At 41.0% G+C, this 24,259-nt stretch overlaps 1 protein-coding gene across 5 annotated transcripts in view; it reads left to right on the top strand.

The window, feature by feature from the left end:
• The window catches only part of LOC132891318 (meiotic recombination protein REC8 homolog), a 32,788-nt gene extending 8,697 nt beyond the window's left edge, over positions 1-24,091 (top strand). For 4 of the 5 annotated variants that reach the window (XM_060928829.1, XM_060928821.1, XM_060928838.1 and 1 more), the window contains 8 exons: positions 11,520-11,660; positions 11,762-11,831; positions 14,938-15,086; positions 16,495-16,543; positions 16,645-16,711; positions 16,832-16,927; positions 20,632-20,732; positions 23,605-24,091. In XM_060928829.1, coding sequence (XP_060784812.1) covers positions 11,520-11,660; positions 11,762-11,831; positions 14,938-15,086; positions 16,495-16,543; positions 16,645-16,711; positions 16,832-16,927; positions 20,632-20,732; positions 23,605-23,678 — 747 coding nt within the window. In that variant the 3' untranslated portion in view covers positions 23,679-24,091. The remainder of the gene's footprint in view (positions 1-11,519; positions 11,661-11,761; positions 11,832-14,937; positions 15,087-16,494; positions 16,544-16,644; positions 16,712-16,831; positions 16,928-20,631; positions 20,733-23,604) is intronic. The other variant, XM_060928852.1, reaches the window with a different exon arrangement.
• The last annotated feature ends 168 nt before the right edge of the window (positions 24,092-24,259 follow it).

The following is a 24,259-nucleotide window of genomic DNA, read 5'->3' as shown; positions in this document are numbered from 1 at the left end:
ACAAAAGCGAATGAGCGCGCGACTCGGGGGAGGAACGCAGTGCAGGAGACACGGGGCTTCCATGGTAACCATCAGCGCACTTTCATCAAGCTGTTCAATTTACATTTTCGAAGCAGCGCAGTTTTGTCCTCATTGCTTGGGCCAGATCAAACCATTAAGCAAGCTTAAATTATTCTTACTCTTGCCACATACATGGTTTTCAGAACTGATGATATTCAGTTCAAACACCATTAAAAGTAATTTCAGGAATAGATCTCGTGTGTGGCGTGTAATTCACCCCGCTCATTTAAATATGTCTAAAATTTTTCACTGACCTCGGTGATTTTAAAATGCTGCTACGGCCCTGAACTTGATCCGTTTATGTTGACGAAAATTAATAGTTGACTTTTCGTGTGTCTGACATTGTATGGGTGGACTCAAGTGTGTACCCCGCGGTATACGCCGATTCTACGGTCGGTACACCGATCGGTGTAACAGAGGGATTGGAGTGAATGCCAGAGGCATGCGCGCGCAGATCAAGCGCGCATATGAATCGAGCGGAATTCGGTACGCCGCGGGGTGCACACTGAGCCACCCAATGTCTTAGCAGTTACCGATAAAGCATACAGATGGCGCTATTAATGATACACGCGAGAGAACGAGAAAACCCACGACACTCAAGCATTTTGTTTGTTTTTTCGCGTCTGCATTTATCGCCTGCTCGTCTTTAACTTTATGTTCTCTTGAACGAGATAATGAAACGAAGTTCCGTTGGTGGAAATGGCGAAAGCCAAACTACGAAGAAAAAATATCAGAAAACCACCAAGATAAAGTTGGGATCGCCCGTCGCGATGGTCGCCAGGGACGAATGGCGGACCGTTTTGGACGGCAGCAGGACGACCCTGTATCTGACAGTCTTGAAGGAGTTCCCAGAGGTGCTGAGCACTCGTTGGCTGCTTTGCCTTCACTCTGCGGTCCAACTCATCCCAAACCATCTCAATTGGGTTTAGATCAGGTGATTGTGGAGGCCACGTCATCTGACGAAGCACTCCATCACCCTCTTTCTTGGTCAAATAGCCCTTACGTAGCCTAGAGGTATGTTTTGGGTCATTGTCCTGTTGAAAGACAAATGATGGGCCCACTAAGTGCAAACCAGATGGGATGGCACGTCGCTGCACAATGCTGTGGTAGCCATGCTGGTTAAGTGTGCCTTCGATTTTGAATAAATCGTCACCAGAAAAGCACCCCCATACCATCACACTTCCTCCTCCATACTTCACTGTGGGAACTACACGTGGAGGAACCATCCGCTCACCTTTTCTGCATCTTACAAAGACATGGCGATTGGAACCAAAAATCTCAAATTTGGACTCATCAGACCAGAGGACAGATTTCCACCGGTCTAATGTCCATTCCTTGTGTTCCTTGGCCCAAGCTATTCTCTTCCTCTTGTTGTTGTTCCGTAGAAGTGGCTTCTTTGCAGCAGTTCGACCATAAAGTCCAGATTCACACAGTCTTCTCTGAACAGTTGATGTTGAGATGTGTGCATACATGTCAACCTATACGGAATGTCCGTATTTTATACGGATTTGATTCAATAAACGTAGTATACGGGCGTACAAATAAAGTTATACGGATTCTTTAAAAAACTTCAGTATTTATTTAGAGCTATAATCAATTCCCACGATGATAAAAGAGCGCATAACATTTACGAACGTACTGTACACCACAGACAGCCAGTAAAGAGTCTTATGAAATCGCGCGTTATCTTGTGGTAGCGAGACTTCGTTCCACTTCTGATCATGCGCACACCGCATTGCGAGAATCCCGCCAACCGGGAAGTAACATTTTGTTTGAAAAGCATATTTCCACCTGAGCGACTTTCAATAGCGACTGAAAAGATTCTGAATGGGCACTCCGGCAAGATCAACACAGACACTTGCTGTGACATGCAGCCTCGTGAGGTATTGGTGCAGAGCGCTAAAAAAGCTGTCATGGAGTACAATTCAGAACATTAGAGTGACACTTTGTGTTTTTGTCGAACATTGGAGCTTTGTATTCATTCTGAAGGTTTATTGTTATTAATATTGAATAAAAAGTAACTGGGATATATCATTGTTAATTATCATTCAAATTTTAGGTAAATTATTTTAATTTATAAGGATTTTATAAGGGAAATACGGATTTTGGAGGTTGGTTATACAGGTTTGATTGACCAAAGGTTGACATGTATGTGTGTGTGCTACTTGAACTCTGTGAAGCATTTCGGTGGGCTCTTATCTGGGGTGCTGTTAACTTGCGGTTTCTGAGGCTGGTAACTCTGATGAACTTATCCTGTGTAACAGAGGTAACCCTAGGTCTTCCTTTCCTGGGGCGGTCCCGATGAGAGCCATAATGTTTGATGGTCTTTGTGACCGCACCTGGGGATACTTTCATCTCATCTGTAGCCGCTTTATCCTGTCCTACAGGGTCGCAGGCAAGCTGGACTACGGGCGAAAGGCGGGGTACACCCTGGACAAGTCGCCAGGTCATCATAGGGCTGACACATAGACACAGACCACCATTCACACTCACATTCACACCTACGCTCAATTTAGAGTCACCAGTTAACCTAACCTGCATGTCTTTGGACTGTGGGGGAAACCGGAGCACCTGGAGGAAACCCACGCGGACACGGGGAGAACATGCAAACTCCGCACAGAAAGGCCCTCGCCGGCCACGGGGCTCGAACCCGGACCTTCTTGCTGTGAGGCGACAGCGCTAACCACTACACCACCGTGCCGCCCCGGGATACTTTCAAAGTTCTTGAAATTTTTCGGACTGACCGACCCCCATTTCTTAAAGTAATGATGGACTGTCGGTTTTCTTTACTTAGGCCCTGTCCACACGGCAACAGATTCAGGTGACTCCGATACAATTGCTTATCGTTTAGGCCTGGTGTCCACACGGCACCGGCGTTTTGGGTGCCCAAAACGCAATCTTTTTGAGAACGGGTTCCAGAGTGGAAAGATCTGGCAACGTTGCCGTTGTGAAGTCGTCTGGATGAGTAGAACGGATTTGTTTACGATGACGTCACAACCACATGACTGAGTGCTTCACGCCGGGTAGAAGTGTAACGAATATCACCAGGAAAAAGCCTTACAGAGCACTAGTGAGAGTGAAACACGAGCTTGGATATTATTATTATTATTATTATGTTCAGTGTTAGTTCACAGTAGTAATGCAAGCAGCAGAATAGTGACAGTAATAGTGAAGCAAAAACATGCAATTGTACAAACACTGCAACTCTACAGCAAAATATTCATTTATGAAATGGTCTGATTCTTAACACCAGTAGTGCCAATGATCTTCTCATTGCAATGCGATGCGAGTTGTCAACAAATCCTATAACTTGGTTCATGAAACGCGCTTACAAAATATTTTCACTGTGAATATTTATTGTGTAATGGTGCAAAGTGAGAGAGAGAGAGAGAGAGAGAGAGAATAGCCCTTAGGGCAGAGTCAATCCCGCCAGCAAAAATAAGGGAAAAAAAGAGCGATCATACCTCTTCAGATGATGGTTTAAGTCCTACAATACATTCCTCAAAAAAGGGCGTAGAAAAGCAAATTAATCCATCAACGTGTATCATTCAATTTATTCCGGACCATTAAAGACGCCGCCTTCCGCGTACGTCATCCTCGCCGCCATATTGGATAGGTCAAAGCGGAGCATAAAGATTAGCTGCGTTTAACTGTACCAACAGATTTACCATCCAAACGAGATCACATGGGATTACCTTTCACAGGTGAGAAACAACAAATTAATCCATCAACGTGTAGTATTCAATTTATTCCGGGCCATTAAAGACGCCGCCTTCCGCGTAGAATCATACGTCATCCTCGCCGCCATATTGGAAAGGTCAAAGCGGAGAATAAAGATTAGCTGCGTTTAACTGTACCAACAGGTTTGCCGTCCAAACGAGATCACATGGGATTACCTTTCACAGGTGAGACTGGAAAAATACTTTTCATTGTATTTGGTCATTATAATGTAATTTTACGAACAGATTTTCCTGACTTTGTGGCTAATATGAAGTCTCGCACATAATAGTTTATGCGCATGCGTCCTTACTTCTTCTATTCCCATATGAAAAAGAACAGTAAAGAACTTATAAGAGTTTACCACTGTCTTAGTAGTAAATCCTTATAAATATAAGGATAAATCCTTATAAGGATTTATAAATAAATATATATGCCATGAATGATTTACTCCTGAAAGTGGCCCATTTTGCATTTTCCTCATACAAATTTTTTATGAAAATCTAGTATGTATGTATGAAGTGAACATTGTGCATGGTTTTTACAGATAATGTGTATGATGAATTACACCGTCTTTGTATGCTTCACGTAATGTTTGTAGTTTTAAATTATATTTTACAGTTTAAAATGTATATGCCTTTTATATGTAAATCCACATATGTTTGTGTTGGATTTACATATAAAAGGCATATTTTAAACTGTAAAATATAATTTAAAACTACAAACATTACGTGAAGCATACAAAGACGGTGTAATTCATCATACACATTATCTGTAAAAACCATGCACAATGTTCACTTCATACATACATACTAGATTTTCATAAAAAATTTGTATGAGGAAAATGCAAAATGGGCCACTTTCAGGAGTAAATCATTCATGGCATATATATTTATTTATAAATCCTTATAAGGATTTATCCTTATATTTATAAGGATTTACTACTAAGACAGTGGTAAACTCTTATAAGTTCTTTACTGTTCTTTTTCGTATGGGTTGTTCTGGTGTCTCCGAAGGGACCGTCTTACAGCGCCCCTAGAGGTGTGGCATGTGTATTGCATCGTTTTCAGCAAGCGTTGCGTTGCCATATGGACCTGATATTTTACTGATTGTTGCCCATTTGGACGCGATATATTTTTAAATAACATCTCGTTGTCGTGTGGATGTAGCCTTAGTTGAGTAGTTCTTGGCATAATATGGATTAGAACAGTCCTCAAATAGGGCCATTCACTGACTGTATACCAACTCTACCTCTTCACAACACAGCCGATGGTCTCAAACACATTAACTCTTGACAAGGTACAGCTGTAAACTGAAAGCCATTCCAGGTGACTACCTCGTAAAGCTGACTGAGAAAATGCCAAGATGTGCAAAGCTGTCATCGAAGCAAAAGGTGCCTACTTTGAAGAACCTAAAATATAAAACAGATTCTGGTTTGATTAACACTTTTGTTTACCAAATAATTCCATATATATTTCTTCATAATGTCAATGACTGACTTTAGTATTAATCTACAATTCAGAAAATGTAAAAATAATGAAAAACCACTGAATTAGAGGGCGTTTCCAAACTTTTGACTGGTACCGTATACACACACATTTTATACAAACTCGCCTTCGCGCCTACGGGGCTCAAACTTGTCTCCCTCCGAGCTACTCACAGAGAGGGAGTATCTCCCTTTTTGCAGTTTCCCAAGTTGGAGCCTCTGTGAATAGTTTTCCTGTTTCACAGTCAGGAGTTTTATGGAATGTTATTTTCAGTTTCCTGTTAGTCGTTTAAGTGTTATTTTGATATCATTTGTCAGCAGCCTTAGTATTAAGTTTCATTTCGCTATCAGTAGTTTTAGTCATGAGCTTCATTCCCGTTCATTCCAGTTGTGTATCTACAACCCCGATTCCAAAAAAGTTGGGACAAAGTACAAATTGTAAATAAAAACGGAATGCAATAATTTACAAATCTCAAAAACTGATATTGTATTCACAATAGAACATAGACAACATATCAAATGTCGAAAGTGAGACATTTTGAAATTTCATGCCAAATATTGGCTCATTTGAAATTTCATGACAGCAACACATCTCAAAAAAGTTGGGACAGGGGCAATAAGAGGCTGGAAAAGTTAAAAGTACAAAAAAGGAACAGCTGGAGGACCAAATTGCAGCTCATTAGGTCAATTGGCAATAGGTCATTAACATGACTGGGTATAAAAAGAGCATCTTGGAGTGGCAGCGGCTCTCAGAAGTAAAGATGGGAAGAGGATCACCAATCCCCCTAATTCTGCGCCGACAAATAGTGGAGCAATATCAGAAAGGAGTTCGACAGTGTAAAATTGCAAAGAGTTTGAACATATCATCATCTACAGTGCATAATATCATCAAAAGATTCAGAGAATCTGGAAGAATCTCTGTGCGTAAGGGTCAAGGCCGGAAAACCATACTGGGTGCCTGTGATCTTCGGGCCCTCAGACGGCACTGCATCACATACAGGCATGCTTCTGTATTGGAAATCACAAAATGGGCTCAGGAATATTTCCAGAGAACATTATCTGTGAACACAATTCACCGTGCCATCCGCCATTGCCAGCTAAAACTCTATAGTTCAAAGAAGAAGCCGTATCTAAACGTGATCCAGAAGTGCAGACGTCTTCTCTGGGCCAAGGCTCATTTAAAATGGACTGTGGCAAAGTGGAAAACTGTTCTGTGGTCAGACGAATCAAAATTTGAAGTTCTTTATGGAAATCAGGGACGCCGTATCATTCGGACTAAAGAGGAGAAGGACGACCCGAGTTGTTATCAGCGCTCAGTTCAGAAGCCTGCATCTCTGATGGTATGGGGTTGCATTAGTGCGTGTGGCATGGGCAGCTTACACATCTGGAAAGACACCATCAATGCTGAAAGGTATGTCCAGGTTCTAGAGCAACATATGCTCCCATCCAGACGACGTCTCTTTCAGGGAAGACCTTGCATTTTCCAACATGACAATGCCAAACCACATACTGCATCAATTACAGCATCATGGCTGCGTAGAAGAAGGGTCCGGGTACTGAACTGGCCAGCCTGCAGTCCAGATCTTTCACCCATAGAAAACATTTGGCGCATCATAAACCGGAAGATACGACGAAAAAAAGACCTAAGACAGTTGAGCAACTAGAATCCTACATTAGACAAGAATGGGTTAACATTCCTATCCCTAAACTTGAGCAACTTGTCTCCTCAGTCCCCAGACGTTTACAGACTGTTGTAAAGAGAAAAGGGGATGTCTCACAGTGGGAAACATGGCCTTGTCCCAACTTTTTTGAGATGTGTTGTTGTCATGAAATTTAAAATCCCCTAATTTTTCTCTTTAAATGATACATTTTCTCAGTTTAAACATTTGATATGTCATCTATGTTCTATTCTGAATAAAATATGGAATTTTGAAACTTCCACATCATTGCATTCCGTTTTTATTTACAATTTGTACTTTGTCCCAACTTTTTTGGAATCGGGGTTGTAGAATAATTGTTGTTGTTATTAGTTTTAAAGGGGAACTGAAGTCATTTTTAAACTTGCTTTATTTCTTAATTCACACATTATTCAATTAGCTTTTAGTAACCTTATATCGTGACTTGTATTGGCAATTAAATATGATACTTATCGGCCTATTCGGTTTTCAGCCATGTTGAATTTAGTTCATTTGGTCCACGGCAGGTGTCGCTTATCCGCGAGACTTCGAAACATGAAGTGTCAGCCAGGTGTCAGCGCTGCCATTTTGAAAACTGTTCTACGAAGTATTGCACAAAAACGAGTTTAAATGACGATTACTGCTTACTTTTTTTTAAACTTCCCTGATTGCTATCAAAACTAGAAAAGCACTCGGAGAGCGCAGACCTCCGCCAAGAATCCTTTAAAAAATCCGGGATCCAGAAGGTGATCCGGATCACCGCCAAAATTTAATGGATTGTTACTTGTGCCCGGTCACACCTCTGGAAAAAATTTCAGAGCAATCTGTTCATTACTTTTTCCATAATGTTGCTAACAGACAAACAAACGCTACCGAAAACATAACCTCCTTGGTGGAGGTAATAATAATAACTAGAATGCATTTCCGGAGAAAATGCGAAAGTGTGCTTGCTCAGGTGCGCCGCTATGGCGACCCGGCAAGAGAGGTGACCGCACGCCCACACAAGTTTTGTGTCAACACGCGAAAGTTTGGCCAAGACACAAGGCGGATTCTCATACGGAGATGACAGGCTGGCTAGGTTGTTTACAGGGACATCCCAGAGCATAACTAACATGAAAATGTAGATGTAATTCTAAATCCGTAAAGAGATATGACCCAAAACACGTTTTTGCTCATTGTGGCACCCCCTAGTGGGCAAATGACACCAAATTTGATGAGGGTACATGAACTGGCGCCGAAAGTCATCTCAACAAATATCGTCTTGATACATCAAAGCGTTTCTGAGATATGAGCCAAAATACATTTCTGCTAATTGTGACGCCCCCTAGTGGCCAAATGACACCATATTTGATGAGAGTAGTTTGGATGGTGTCTAAAGTCATGCCACTAAATATGGTCTTGATACGTCAAAGCGTTTCCGTGATATGAGCTCACTTCCTGTTTGGTGGCTTTGCCATTGATTTTGATTGGCTGCCACGGGCGAACGCTTCGACGTACGAGAGCGAAACGCATATCATTCATTAGGCACGGACTGGAGATCATGTGTGCCAAGTTTCGTGATGATCGGACAAAACATACGGCCAGGGTCACTCTACCTTCACGTTGGATAAAATTCAAAATGGCAGAAAATCTAATTAGGTGAAGAATGACGTCATAGGGTGCGTTGGAATCGTCTAGCTCCAAGGATTCCAACGGCGCCAGACTTATGAAAATCGGACATACGATCAAAAGTTATGTGCATGAACGCATGTAAGACTGTGATCAGTTGGTGGCGCTAGAGCGTGAGACGTACCAACATGAAACTTGATGAAATCAGTCAGGGTCCACTCCTCTATCAGTGTACCAAATTTCATGACTTTACACCTTACGGTTTGGCCTACTGAAGGAAAAATCTGGTTTTTTGCGTCGCACGCCCATTCATTTCAATGGGGAAAAAATAAATCCTTTAAAAAAATCCGGGATCCAGAAGGTGATCCGGATCACTGCCAGAATTTAATGGATTGTTACTTGTGCCCAGTCGCACCTCTGGAAAAAATTTCAGAGCAATCCGTTCATTACTTTTTCCGTAATGTTGCTAACAGACAAACAAACGCTACCGAAAACATAACCTCCTTGGCGGCGGTAACAAACAAAACTTCCGGCTTGATTACATCAGCATTCAAACGAGGGCGCGCGCGTCTTTTGACAACCCCTGTGTCTGAAATCGCCCCCTGCTCACGATATAGTAAAGACGCCATTTTGTAGCGCTGTCCGAAACCTTAATGAGGATTATTTACACCCTACAGTGGTGCTTGAAAGTTTGTGAACCCTTTAGAATTTTCTATATTTCTGCATAAATATGACCTAAAACATCATCAGATTTTCACACAAGTCCTAAAAGTAGATAAAGATAACCCAGTTAAACAAATGAGACAAAAATATTATACTTGGTCATTTATTTATTGAGGAAAATGATCCAATATTACATATCTGTGAGTGGCAAAAGTATGTGAACCTCTAGGATTAGCAGTTAATTTGAAGGTGAAATTAGAGTCAGGTGTTTTCAATCAATGGGATGACAGTCAGGTGTGAGTGGGCACCCTGTTTTATTTAAAGAACAGGGATCTATCAAAGTCTGATCTTCACAACATATGTTTGTGGAAATGTATCATGGCACGAACAAAGGAGATTTCTGAGGACCTCAGAAAAAGCGTTGTTGATGCTCATCAGGCTGGAAAAGGTTACAAAACCATCTCTAAAGAGTTTGGACTCCACCAATCCACAGTCAGACAGATTGTGTACAAATAGAGTAAATTCAAGACCATTGTCCCCACCCCCCGGACTGGTCGACCAACAAAGATCACTCCAAGAGCAAGGCATGTAATAGTTGGTGAGGTCACAAAGGACCCTAGGGTAACTTCTAAGCAACTGAAGGCCTCTCTCACATTGGCTAACGTTCATGAGTCCACCATCAGGAGAACACTGAACAACAATGGTGTGCATGGCAGGGTTGCAAGGAGAAAGCCACTGCTCTCCAAAAAGAACATTGCTGCTCATCTGCAGTTTGCTAAAGATCATGTGGACAAGCCAGAAGGCTATTGGAAAAATGTTTTGTGGATGGATGAGACCAAAATAGAACTTTTTGGTTTAAATGAGAAGCGTTATGTTTGGAGAAAGGAAAACACTTCATTCCAGCATAAGAACCTTATCCCATCTGTGAAACATGGTGGTGGTAGTATCATGGTTTGGGCTTGTTTTGCTGCATCTGGGCCAGGACGGCTTGCCATCATTGATGGAACAATGAATTGTGAATTATACCAGTGAATTCTAAAGGAAAATGTCAGGACATCTGTCCATGAACTGAATCTCAAGAGAAGGTGGGTAACGCAGTAAGACAACGACCCTAAGCACACAAGTCGTTCTACCAAAGAATGGTTAAAGAAGAATAAAGTGAATGTTTTGGAATGGCCAAGTCAAAGTCCTGACCTTAATCCAATCGAAATGCTGTGGAAGGACCTGAAGCGAGCAGCTCATGTGAGGAAACCCACCAACATCCCAGAGTTGAAGCTGTTCTGTACGGAGGAATGGACTAAAATTCCTCCAAGCCGGTGTGCAGGACTGATCAACAGTTATTGCTGCACAAGGGGGGCACACCAGATACTGAAAGCAAAGGTACACATACTTTTGCCACTCACAGATATGTAATATTGGATCATTTTCCTCAATAAATAAATGACCAAGTATAATATTTTTGTCTCATTTGTTTAACTGGGTTCTCTTTATCTACTTTTTAGGACTTGTGTGAAAATCTGATGATGTTTTAGGTCATATTTATGCAGAAATATAGAAAATTCTAAAGGGTTCACAAACTTTCAAGCACCACTGTATGTAGTGCATTCAAAGTGTCCCAGAATGCATCACGAAAAGTAGTGTACAATAATGGTGACTAACCAAGCAATATATCCCATCATGCGTTGCTGAAAGAAATCAAATTAAAAGTCTCAAATGTGATTGAATAAAAGGCAGCGGCGAAGAAGAAAGAAAGGATTCAGCCTTGATTTAAAAGAACTGAAAGCCGCCGGGACTTTGTGTTGATTAATGGCGGAAATACGCTCAGTATAATCTGGATTTATCACAAGAACCACATGCGTGCGTTTATTATTTTGAAAACCCACTAGCTGTGCGACCAGTAATGACGTAAATACCGTACCAGCGCGACGGACTAGTGTCCGAAAGCGTTTTTTTTGTTTTTTGTTTGGTCACTTTTTGATTTCCGCTGTATGTTTTGCGGTACTTCCGTCTCGCACGGGTCTCAACGAATCTCGTTTGCGGCCATCGCTTTGACATACGGACTGATATATATTACACAGCATATTTCAAACACTCATAACTTGCTACAGCGGCGACAAAATGGCGATCAAAAACGCGTTCCTATGTATATTTAATAAAATGAGAGAAATAGAATTTTGATGATTCAAAAATTTGCCTTCCGTTCTCCTTTAGTGTTCTCTTCAGTCGTAGTGTCCGTGACGTGCGTTGTTTCACCGTCAGTAGTTTGTATTTGATGTGGTTTCACTGTCAGTAGTTCCTCTCTGTCACAGCTTGTCCCGATCCTAGAAGCCCCTGTGGAGGAACGAAGGAGGAGGAAGAGGCAGCTGGTCTTTATGGATGAAGATGTACAGATCGCCCAGGAAACACTGCAAGCCCAGATTAACGATCCAAGCATTGAAACCAAATCTTTGGTAAGATACACACACACACACTCGTCTCTCTGTGTGTGGTTCATGGATACCGTATGTAAAGGTACTGCATGAATCATGAACCTGTTGCGATTCTCTGACAGGCGGATGTTCTGATCAGAGCACCTTCTCAAGTGAGCGAGCCCAAAGTACTTCTCAGTAACCCCTGCACAAGTGAGTGAGATTCAGTCTCTGAATCTGTCGTACACATACAGTACGTGGCTCAAACAACACTAAAACTACTCACGCTGCATTCAGTGTTTTTTTTTTTTAAAGATTTTTTTGGGCTTTTTTCACCTTTATTGGATAGGACAGTGTAGAGACAGGAAATGAGAGACAGGGAGGGATCAGGAAATGACCTTGGGCCGGAATCGAACCCAGGTCCCCGGATTTATGGTATGGCGCCTTATCCACCTGAGCCACGACGCCCCTGTTCAGTATTATTTTTCATCTCACTGTCAGTCGTTGCCCCCACCCCTTAGGGTTGGGCGGTATTACGGTAAGAAGGTATCCCGAGGTATCCAAAAGTACCAACGGTATCGGTCTCATTACCGTCATTTTAAAAAAAATATATAATATCTAAATAAATATGGAGTACATGAGGTGATAATATAAAATAATAAATTGAAGATCATCCCGAATAACTGTGTGATCGTATTTTCACTAATTCTATCAATTTCCTAAAGAAGTTTTCATCGCGTGCAGGGTTGTTTATGTTGTTACCATGGCAACCCTGCGTGACATTTTGGAGTCTGACAGAAAGCTTCGCAAGAGACTGAGACCGGGGGTGTCATGGCTCAGATGGCTAAGGCACCGTACCATAAATCCGGGGACCCGGGTTCGATTCCGACCCGAGGTTATTTCCCGATCCCGTCTCTCTCTCCCCCGCTCACTTCCTGTCTCTCTATACTGTCCTATCTAAAAAAAAAAAAAAAAAGAGACTGAGACCGCAGTTGAAAGATGGCAAGTCAAGATAACGAGTTAGTGGCAAAAAAAACCCCCAACATCGGCAGTGTGGCAGTATTTTGGTTTCAAACCAAACGAAAAATCTAATATGTCCCCTAAGGCACACCATAGCCTGGGGTACTCCACTTCCACGAGATCTCTCCAATGAGTTGTGTTTTGAGTAGGTTACATGAGTAACAACAAGGTAAAATAATATAACGTATGACATTTGGGATGTGGGTAATAAACGTCTGAAATGTCATCTACTGAAGAAACGGAAGAAAACATCGTAGCGTAAACTGTTCGGTTTCTGGTGGGAATTAGCAATGCGCTTGCTATCTTTGTTGGGTGTGTTAAACCGTATGGATTTAAGTGGAATAATTGTAAGGAGTTATGTGATCAAGACAACGTTTTAAGCAAGGTAAGGCCATTTGATTATTAATTTCCCCGCCATGGCATGACGTGGGCCCATATGATTTTGCCTTGTGCAGCTATCACGCATTTGAATTAGGTTCGCCTCATTTGCGTTGAAGAATATGGTTTATCGCGCAGTCTAAACGGACTTGGGTGTTGGTTGATTCTTTTTCTTTTTTTTATTTCCCATGCTTGAAAGGGTATGATCCTGCTCATCGTGTACTTTTTTTTGATGGAGCAGGTGAAATAGTGCTGCAAATGGCGTTTCAACGCAGACATGTGTAAACGACAGTTGAATGCTATTTTCAAGATGAAGGAAGAGTTGCGTGATGCTTTGAAATATCTCTTAATCCATTCATCAATGCACAAAATTCGCTTTGCTGCTTAATCCATACCACAATGCACACAATTCGCTATGCTGCTTTTAAATAATACATTTGAGGCATAGGCGCACGTTACACAGTAGGCCGAAACAAAATATTATTTTTTTCTCGGTAATACCGTATACCCCGGGAAAACACAGAGACGGTTTAAAGGTATCAAAATTTGGATACCGCCCAACCCTACCACCCCTTTTGTTTGTTTACTCTCAGTACATTCCCTTGCACTGTTCATATTTCATGTGTCTTTTTTCAGTTTTACTGTCAGTACTCAGTCAGTAGTTTTCTTCTTCGTTTTTTTCTATCAGTCAGTACTTTCAATTTTACTGTCAGTAATTTAGTTTGTTTTGCTGTCGACACTTTTAGTAAGATTTTATTGTTTGTATTTTGTGGGGTTGTACGGTATTTTCACTTTTAGTTCTGTCAGTAATTTCAGTTTCAGTCAGTGCGTTTACATGCACATAGAGAAAATCGAATTTCTGCCGTAGCTCGACTGAAATCGAAGTTCTCAATGCCGTGGAAACACCTTAGCTCGGCTGAAATCGAACCGAACTGGATTTCTCGTAATCGAGCTACGCGACCTAGATTATGCGATTGTAGCCGAGCTGTTTAGTGCATGTAAACCCTATCGAGCTACGTATTCGAGCTACTTACTTCAGCACTGCCCCGTCCGGAAGTGACGAGACCACAAGCGGGAAACACAACAGCGATGGTGTACAGAATGTTCAGCAAGTGCTGAGCTGCTTCGTTGTTGTCCATCTTCTCTCTCTCGATGTTGCTGTCCTCGTCGTTCTTCTTGTGAACACGGAACTGATAACTTTGTTTATACTCTTGAATAGCTCTTCTTCATGATGACAACTGGAAGTATACCAACACGATGGGGCGTGTAGCGCCACCTGTGGCTCGGGTGCACAATGTACCTCACACAATAGCTCGATTTCCTTGTGTGCATGTAGGATTGGATTTCTCTGGCACCCCTGCTGGGACCCTTAGCTCGATTACCGACAGTAGCTCGATTTGGATATGCATGTAAACGCACTGACTGTCAATAGTTTGAGTTCTTTCAGTTTTTCTGTCATTTACATTTAATATCATTGTCAGTCGTTTGTTATGCTCCAGTTTTACTGTCAGTATTTTCAGTTTCATTGTCGGTACTTTATGGATTTTTTTTTTCAGTTTTTCTCGAATATGTCAGTATTTCATATTATTTGTTTAACTGAAATTTTTTTTGTTTCATTGTCAGTAATTAGTGGGTTTTTTTGTCAGTACTTTCAATTCCAGTGTCAGTAATTCAGGTTTTTTTTCTTCAGTTTTAATTCTCAGTGTGTTCAATTTCACTGTCAGTATCTTGTGGGTTTTCTTTTTCAGTTTTACTGTCAGTATTTTGTGGGGCTAGTTTCAGTTTTACTGTCAGTAGTTTGTTTTACGTTCAGTGTTACTTTCAGCATTCTTATTTTCAGTTTGACCGTCATTAATTCTGATCTCGAATCTTGCAGTCTCTGATTTTTCCCAACGCTAAAGTTTTTGTCGTCTTCACACAGAGCTTCCTGCTGATATTCTAGAGTTGTGGAAGCAGGGTGCGGTCGTCCAACACGTCCGTCCATCCAAACCCCGCAGGGAGGTTGAAGAAGAGGATCTGGAGGCCGTACGAGAAAGGGAGAGAGGGAGAGAGGAGCAAGAAGAGGGAGAGGTCAGAGAGTGGGTGGGGTTCTAAATGTCCATTACCAAAAATGTACTTTTTCAACATTATACCAAGAGACTAAATATAATTTTTTTTTTTATTGCCAAATGTTATGACGCCCTATTTAATCATTCTTTAAGATTATAAATCCAAAACAGTCTTGAGTTTCACTGTCAGTCAGTAGTTTGTGTTATTTTTAGTTTGCATTACTTTCAGTTTTACCATAAGAGCTTTATGTTATTTCCAGTTTAACAATCAGTAGTTTTTGTTATTTTCAGTATTACGGTGAGTATTCATTATTTTCAGTACTGACCGTCAGTAGCTTTCGTTATTTTCAGTATGACCATCAGTAGTGTGTTGCTTTAAGTTTTAGAGTCAGTAGCTTGTTTTGTTTTACAGTCAGTAGTTTGTTATTTTCTGTTTCAGAGAGAGTAGTGTTATTTTCAGTGTCTGTCAGTAGTATGTTATTTTCAGTTTTAGTCATTCATTTGTTACTTTCGTTTTAAGAGTCACTACTTTTGTGTTACAGTTTAACCATTAGTAGTTTGTGTTATTTTCACTATGACAGTCAGTAGTTTTTGTAATTTTCGGTATGACAGTCAGTAGTTTTTGTTATTTTCAGTATAACAGTCAGTAGTTTTCGTTATTTTCAGTATTACGGTTCGTAGTGTGTTGCTTTAAGTTTTAAAGTCAGTAGCTTGTGGTGTTTTACAGTCAGTAGTTCATGTTATTTTCTGTTTCAGAGAGAGTAGATGGTGCTATTTTCAGTGTTACAAGTCAGTAGTATGTTGTTTTCAGTTTTAGTCATTCATTTGTTACTTTCGTTTTAAGTCAGTACTTTTGTGTTACTTACAGTTTAACCATTAGTAGTTTGTGTTATTTTCAGTATTACAGTCAGTAGTTAATGGTAGTTTTAGTTTTACACAAAGTTCTTTGTGTTATTTCCAGTTTAAGAGTCAGTAGTTTGTGTTATTTTCAGTTTTATGTCACATCTTATCGGCGATCAACAATTTCTTTTCAAATGTTGTTACACAAGATTGATGAAATCTTTATGAATATAAAATCCAAAACAGTCTTGAGTTTCACTGTCAGTCAGTCGTTTGTGTTATTTTCAGTTTTACAGTCAGTAGTGTAATTTTTCAGCCTCTCTATCTATCTATCTATCTATCTATCTATCTATCTATCTATCTATCTATCTATCTATCTATCTATCTATCTATCTATCTATCTATCATTGTTGTCATTGTTGTTGGTCTCACTGTTAGATTCACCCGAGTGCCTAAAAGAGGAGACGTGCAGAAGGTCAAGGATGAATACTGACCGAATGATGAAAGTCTACACTGATTCAACAGTGTTTAATATGTTATTGTGGAAAAGTGCTGCCTCTGTTATTTTGCTTCTGCCCTTAATTTTGCAGATACCCACAGAGATGGTGGAGTCCGGCATCTCACGATACGAGACTCCAGGTCGGATACTGGCGCGCTCACACTTTAACAGAATGTGGTCTAAACGTCTGAGTCCATTACCATTGTTTGAGCTGTATGTTCAGATCTATTTCTATTTCCAGTTTCTTCTCTGGTGATGGAAGCAACAGACAGAGAAATCTCGCCCATGGAGACTCCTGAGATGCGACGGTGAGAAGCGAGAGGTTGTAATGTAGACCATGGAGCACATCTTGGCACATTTGCAGTCCTCCCCAATGGACATGCAGACATTTTACTGACGGTCCAGGTTTTGGGTGTATTTTTACGCAGGACTCCTGTTCCTGTATCTGTGCGTGGTTTGGAGGAGATTCCTGAGGAGAGAGTCCCTGAACTGGAGGGTGTCATGATGGATGTTGAGCCTCTCAGGTAGTGTAGACTGTATACTCACATACAGTCCTGTGCAGAAGTCTTAGGCACGTGTAAAGAAATGCTGTCGCCCAAAAATGGCTGAAAATATTATAATATAAATGAAATATTGAAAACAAAGCTTTTACTTTTTATTGCTTATTATCAATGCTTTGAATTGTCATCATTTTACAACCCCAATTCCAAAAAGTTGGGACACTATGTCAAATGTTGAAACTGAGAAATGTTATCGTTTTTTGAAAAATATCTGCTCATTTTGAATTTGATGTCAGCAACACGTTTCAGAAAAGTTGGAACGGGGCAAAAAAAGCCTGAAAAAGTTTTGTAATGCAAAAAAAAACTAATCAGGTTAATTGAGAACAGGTCAGTAAGATGATTGGGTATAAAAAGAGCATCCCAGAGAGGTGGAGTCTCTCAGAAGTAAAGATGGGGCATGGTTCACCGTTCTGTGAAAGACTGTGTAGGCAAACAGTGCAACAATTTAATAAAAATAGCGTTCCTGTATGTAAAACTGCAAAGAATTTGTGGATCACATCATCTATGGTCCATAATATCATTAAAAGATCCAGGGAAATCTCTGTATGCAAGAGACAAGGCTGAAAACTGACACTGGATGCCTGTGATCTTCAGGCCCTCAGGAGACACCGCATTAAAAGCAGACACGTGTCTGTAGTGGAAATCACTGTATGGGCTCAGGAACACTTCAGAAAACCATCGTCTGTGAAAACACTTCATTACTGCATCCACAAACGCAAGTTAAAACCAGGTATAAGTAATATCCAGAAACCCTGCCCCCTTCTCTGGGCCCGAGCTCTTTTACGATGGACTGAGGCGAAGTGGAAAACCGTCCCGAGGTCTGACGAATCAAAAGAAGAAATTCTTCTTAGAAATCATGGACACTACAGTGGTATGCAAAAGTTTGGGCACCCCTGGTCAAAATTGCTGTTACTGTGAACAGTTAAGCAAGTTGAAGATGAAATGATCTCCAAAAGGCGTAAAGCTAAAGATGACTCATTCCCTTTATATTTTAAGCAAAAACAATTTTTCATTTTCATCTTTTACATTTTCAAAATGACAAAAAAGGAAAAGGGCCCGAAGCAAAAGTTTGGGCACCCTGCATGGTCAGTACCTAGTAGTACCCCCTTTGGCAAGTAACACAGCTTGTAAACACTTTTTGTAGCCGGCTAATAATCTTTCAGTTCTTACATTCATCCTTGCAAAAGGCTTCCAGTTCTACAAGTTTCCTGGGCTGTCTTGCATGCACTGCTCTTTTGAGATCTATCCACAGATTTTGAATGATGTTTAGGTCAGGGGACTGTGAGGGCCCGGGCAAAACCTTCAGCTTGGGCCTCTTGAGAGATTCCATTGTAGATTTTGAGGTGTGTTTTGGATCATCGTCTTATTGTAGGACCCGTCCTCTTTTTAACTTCAACTTTTTTACAGATGGTGTGATGTTCGCTTCCAGAATTTGCCGGTATTTATTCGAATCCATGCTTCCCTCGACCAATGAAATGTGCCCTGTGCCACTGGCTGCAACACAACCCCAAAGCATGATCCATCCACACCCATGCTTCAGAGTCGGAGAGGTGTTCTTTTCCTGGAGTTTGGCCCCCTTTTCTCTCCAAACATACCTTTGCACATTGTGGCCAAAAAGTTCTATTTTGATTTCAACAGTCCACAGGACTTGTTTCCAAAATGCATCAGGCTTATTTAGATGTTCATTTGCAAACTTCAGATGCTGAATTTTGTGGCTTGGACGCAGGAACGGTTTTCTTCTGATGACTCTTCCATGAAGGTCATATTTGTTCAGGTGTCGCTGCATAGTAGAACAGTGCACCACCACTCCAGGGTCTGCTAAATCTTTCTGAAGGTCTTTTGCAGTCAAACAGGGGTTTTTATTTGCCTTTCTAGCAATCCAACAAGCAGTTCTTTCAGAAAGTTTTCTTCATCTTCCAGACCTCACCTTGATCTCCACTGTTTCTGTTAACTGCCATTTCTTAATACCATTACAATCTGAGGAAACGGCTACCTGAAAACACTTTGCTACGTTCTTGTAGCCTTCTCCTGCTTTGTGAGTATCAATTATTTTATTATTCAGAATGCGACGGAGTTGCTTAGAGGAGCCCATGGCTGTTGATTTTAGGGACAAGTTTGAGGAGTCAGAGAATTTATACAGCTTTGAAATCTGCATCATCTGGCCTTTCCTAACGAAGAATTTGAGCAAGCCACAGCTCAATAAGCTAATTAAGGTCTGGAACCTTGGTAAAAGTTACCTGAGAACTCAAATGTATTGGGGTGCCCAAACTTTCGCATGGTGTTCCTTTTTCTTTTTTCACTCTCCAATTGTCTCATCTCATCTCATTATCTCTAGCCGCTTTATCCTTCTACAGGGTCACAGGCAAGCTGGAGCCTATCCCAGCTGACTACAGGCGAAAGGCGGGGTACACCCTGGACAAGTCGCCAGGTCATCACAGGGCCGACACATAGACACAGACAACCATTCACACTCACATTCACACCTACGGTCAATTTAGAGTCTTTGGACTGTGGGGGAAACCGGAGCACCCGGAGGAAACCCACGTGGACACGGGGAGAACATGCAAACTCCACACAGAAAGGCCCTCGCCGGCCCCGGGGCTCGAACCCAGGACCTTCTTGCTGTGAGGCGACAGCGCTAACCACTACACCACCGTGCCGCCACTCTCCAATTGTACATAACAAAAATAATTCACAAATCTCGCAGAAAACGCTGAAATGTCTCGTCTTTACCTTTTATACCTTTCGGTGATCAGTTCATCTTCTGCTCACTTAACTATTCACAGTAACAGACATTTTCAGTAAGGGTGCCCAAACTTTTGCATGCCACTGTACGTCCTCCAGGCTAAAGAGGAGACGGACCATCCGGCTTGTTATCAGTGCACGGTTCAAAAGCATTCAGCAACTGTGATGGTATGAAGGGGCGTTAGTGCACATGACATGGGTAGCTTGTACATCTGGGAAGGTATCAATAATGCTGAATGATATAAACACATTTCAGAGCAATATGCTGCCATCCAGACGATGTCTTATTTCAGTAAGACAACGCCAAACGGCTTTCTGCATGTATTAGAGTCCGGGTGCTAAACTGGCCTGCCTGCATTTCTCATTTCTCTTTTCAAAATGACAGCAATTGGTCTCCTCAGTTCCCAAATGTTTACAGAGTATTGTTAAAAGTAGAGGTGATGCAACACAGTGGTAAACACGCCCCTGTCCCAACTTTTTTGAAACATGTTGCTGACATCAGATTCAAAATGAGCATATATTTTTCAAAAAATTTCTCAGTTTCAACATTTGGCATGTTGTCTCTGTATGACTTTTTCAGTGAAATACACCTGTAGGGTTTCCATGGTTTGCAAATTATCGCATTTTGTTTTTATTTACAGTTTGCACAGCGTCCCAACTTTTTTGGAATCGAGGTTGTGTTTGCGTTTTGTAGTTTGTAGCCGGATTTTCTTTCCTTGTTAGATTTAGCGAGCGACAAAACCCATGTATTTTTAAACCACGCTTACTTTTCTTAATAAGCCTTTGGGGTTTTAGTGTCCCTGTGATGACCGGGTTGTTTGTTGTTAATTAATTGATTCTGTTCAATAGATTTGATTTTCATTTTGCAAATGAGTTGTTTTGTTCTTCACTGTTCTGTAAACCCGCTGTCGTGTTTTTCACAGGCGAATCGATGCTATTGGGGAGGATGAAGTGACATTTCACTCTCTACTGCCCCCTGGAGTCAGGCGCAGAACCGTCGCTCAGGCTTTCTGGAGGCTGCTGGGTAATATACGATACTCCAGGAGTTCTCAACCTTTTCTGCTTTAAGGCCCACCTATTCATACTTCTAACGAGTCGGGGCCCATTAAAAAAGATCCCCAATGATTTTGTCTCATCTATTCTATTAGAATCTAATAATCTATTGTAAAGTGTATTAATGGGACGCGACATCACTCCCCGTTACAGATGGGAGCCCAGGAATTAAATAAATACAGTAAAAACAAACTGTTTTTAATTGTAGGTATTGTATTTCAAACTGTACGGATGTACCAGAAGCCAAACCCATACATGTAGGTCATTCTCAGTCAAAAGGGATTAATGATCCAAAAGTGGAGTCTGGTCCATTAACACAAGAACTTACTGCCATGTTTGTGTTCAGCAAACAAGCAAGTTATTAAAACCAAGAAATGGATATCGAACCCACTCAACGGGATTCGATCCTCACACGCTAACAAAGAAGGATTTTTCCTACGAGTTGGAAAATGATCCATCCGTTGAGTTCCCCGACATCTCAAACTACTGGCGCTGCCAGTAGACATCGTTCTACACGGATACACAGATGAAAACCCGGAAGAGCTTTGAGGAGTACAACTTTTTATATGTGGCTGGGTTAAAGATCTAGGGATCAGGACACTACAAGATAGACGGATCTAAGTGCAGGAAGAGTGTTCGTTAGCAGGCATGATATTTAAGTCAAGTCAAGTTTATATGTATAGCGCTTTTAACAACAGACATTGTCACAAAGCAGCTTTACAAAGAATTAAAGACTTTCAACATGAGCTAATTTTATCCCTAATCTATCCCCAATGAGCAAACCCGTGGCGAGGAAAAACTCCCTCAGACGACACGAGGAAGACACCTCGAGGGGAACCGGACTCAAAAGGGAACCCATCCTCGTTTGGGTGATCACAGATAGCGTGATGATAAATAACTCGCTTCTATAACTGTGTCCTACAGTTGTGGTCAGAAGTTTACATACAGTGACAGGAAGGCCATCTTGGATCTGAATGTCATGGCAATATTTGGGCTTTCAGTCATTTCTTTGAACTGTTCTTTTTCTGTGGCAGAATGATTGGACAGCATACAGCTTTAATTAAAAAAAACAAAAAACACTAGAATTTGGTGCACAAGTTTTAATTTTCTTTGGGTTTTCTGAAATCAAAACATTCACCTTGACCAAACATTTTTTGTTTACCATGAACAAACTTCTGGCAGAATCCTGGTTGGATATTTCATGACTCTTCATGGTAGAATTGGTAGAGTTCAATTAAATTTTTTTTTTCTTGGCATGGACTCGACTTATAAGCACGGTCCATATATTTTCAACAGGGTTGAAGTCAGGACTTGTTTTAAGCTTAATGTTCGCCTGCTTTATCCTCCACAACCAGCTCTGATGCGTGTTTGGGTTCACTGTCCTGTTGTGACTCCCAAGTCGTGTTCAAGTTTCTGATGGTTTATGCTGAAGAATTCTGAGGTTCTTCCATCCACTTTGTGCAATGAACCAGTTCCACTGGCAGCAAAACAGCCCCAGAGCATGATGATCCTACCACCACCACCACCACCAGCTGGTACAGTGTCCCTCTGTACATGGTGGTCATTGTGGCCAAACAACTCAATCTTTGTCTCATCTGACCATACAGATTTCCTCCAGAAGGCTTTTTCTTTGTCCGTATGGTCAGCCTCAAACTTTAGTTAAGCTTGAAGGTGTCAATTTTGGAGCAGGGGGTTATTTCTTGGATAGCAGCCTCTTAGTCCATGGTGATCTGAACTGTAGACAGTGATCCATCAACTTCCAGTTCATGGCAGGGCTGTGCCATGGTGGTTCCCAGGTTATTCCTGACCATCCAAACCAATTTCCTTTCAGCTGAAGGTGACAGTTAGGGTTTTCTTGAAGCAAAGTGGCTTGGTAAAGTGACTACACCTCATAATAACTTGATTACAATTGTTTGAACTGATCTTGGAATTTGCAGTTGTTTAGAAATGGCTCCAAGAGACATTCCGGAGTTGTGTACATCTGCGATTCTCTTCCTCAGATCTGCACTGAGCTCCTTGGACTTTCCCATTGTATTGTGTGTTGGTCAATCCAATGAGTGCTGTAAACAAACCCTTTTTATGAAGCCACAGAGAAGCTACCAGCTGTAGTCAATCATGATCACTAACAGGAAGTTAAGAGGCCTCGGCTTTGGCAAGATAAGAGACGTTTTGGAAGTTTCGGCACCTCGGAATTAATCATCTAACTGAGCATATGTAAATTTTTGACCCTGTGTTGATTTCAGAAAACCCAAGGAGAATTAAAACTTGTGCACCAAATTCATGTGGTTTTTTTTTTTTAAATGAAAGCTGTATGCTGTACAGTCAGTCATTCTGTCACAGAAAAAGAACAGTTCAAAGAAATTACTGAAAGCCCAAATATTGCCACGACATTCATATCCAAGATGGCATTCATGTCACTGGATGTAAACTTCAGACCACAACTGTATAGAGTCACGAAGTATAACCAGGAAATTCATTATAGTTTTAACATGAAGTCCGTTTTTGTTTGTTATAAACATCAGGACATCGCCATCAAAATGCCTCATTTTCATCGATAACTCATCGCAAAGCATCGCGAGCTGTAGCGCGACCGTAGCTTAATGAGGCGGATGTGACGTCGGATGCAACCCAGGAATTGAATCCTACTGCAAGTAAAAATTAGCTTCAACTTGTGGGGGGAAAAAAATTTGCAGCCCACTAGATGGCGCTTCACAGCCCAGTGGTTGAGACACACTGTGATATGCCACATTCTCTCTCTCTCTCTCTCTCTTTCTTTTTGCAGTCCTGTATTTAAGAATATGTTTAATGATTGAACTTGTGTGTGTGTGTGTGTGTGTGATCAGAGCGGATTGACAAAAAAGAGGTCACAGTGCGACAGGACGAGCCGTACGGTGACATCATCATCTCAGTGATATGATTGAGCCACAGCTGGCGTGATTTTTCTTCCATTTTCATTCCAGTCTTTTTTTTTTTTTTAACAAGTTAAAGCACGGGTTGTTAAAGTTCCTGAAGATTTATATGAACTTTTTAAACACTATGTTAAGTTGAATTATTGACCATAAACGGAAGACATTTTATATAATGAAATGTTGTTAACCCCAAATGAATTTGTTTGTCTATCTATTTATTGAAATCGGGTTCTGCTTAATAATTGAGTCTTATCGTTTTCAAAATTTTTTTATTGAACGTTGATTGCGAAACTTTTGAAATGTTATCATTGTTGGAATTTTTTTTTTAAATGCCGTGTTTTGCATTCTGTTTTTTCATGAGGTTGTTTCACAGTTTAATTTTATACGAGTCGTGTACTGTGATGATGATGATGTGTTTTTATAGGTTTAGGTTTTTTATGATCAGTGTTGGCTTCATTGCTATCCTTACATTTGTAATAAAAAAAATACGATTATAAATGGTCTGTTTTGTCAAGGAATGTGAAGTAAAGATCTCCATGTAAAACTGAGCACACAAAACATTTCAACAGGCTTTCTGAAATCGACATTC

The sequence above is a fragment of the Neoarius graeffei genome, chromosome 1 (genome assembly GCF_027579695.1).
Source record: "Neoarius graeffei isolate fNeoGra1 chromosome 1, fNeoGra1.pri, whole genome shotgun sequence".
Classification (NCBI taxonomy): domain Eukaryota; kingdom Metazoa; phylum Chordata; class Actinopteri; order Siluriformes; family Ariidae; genus Neoarius; species Neoarius graeffei.
Note: the sequence above shows the minus strand (reverse complement) of the source record. Positions and strands in the feature narration are given on the sequence as shown.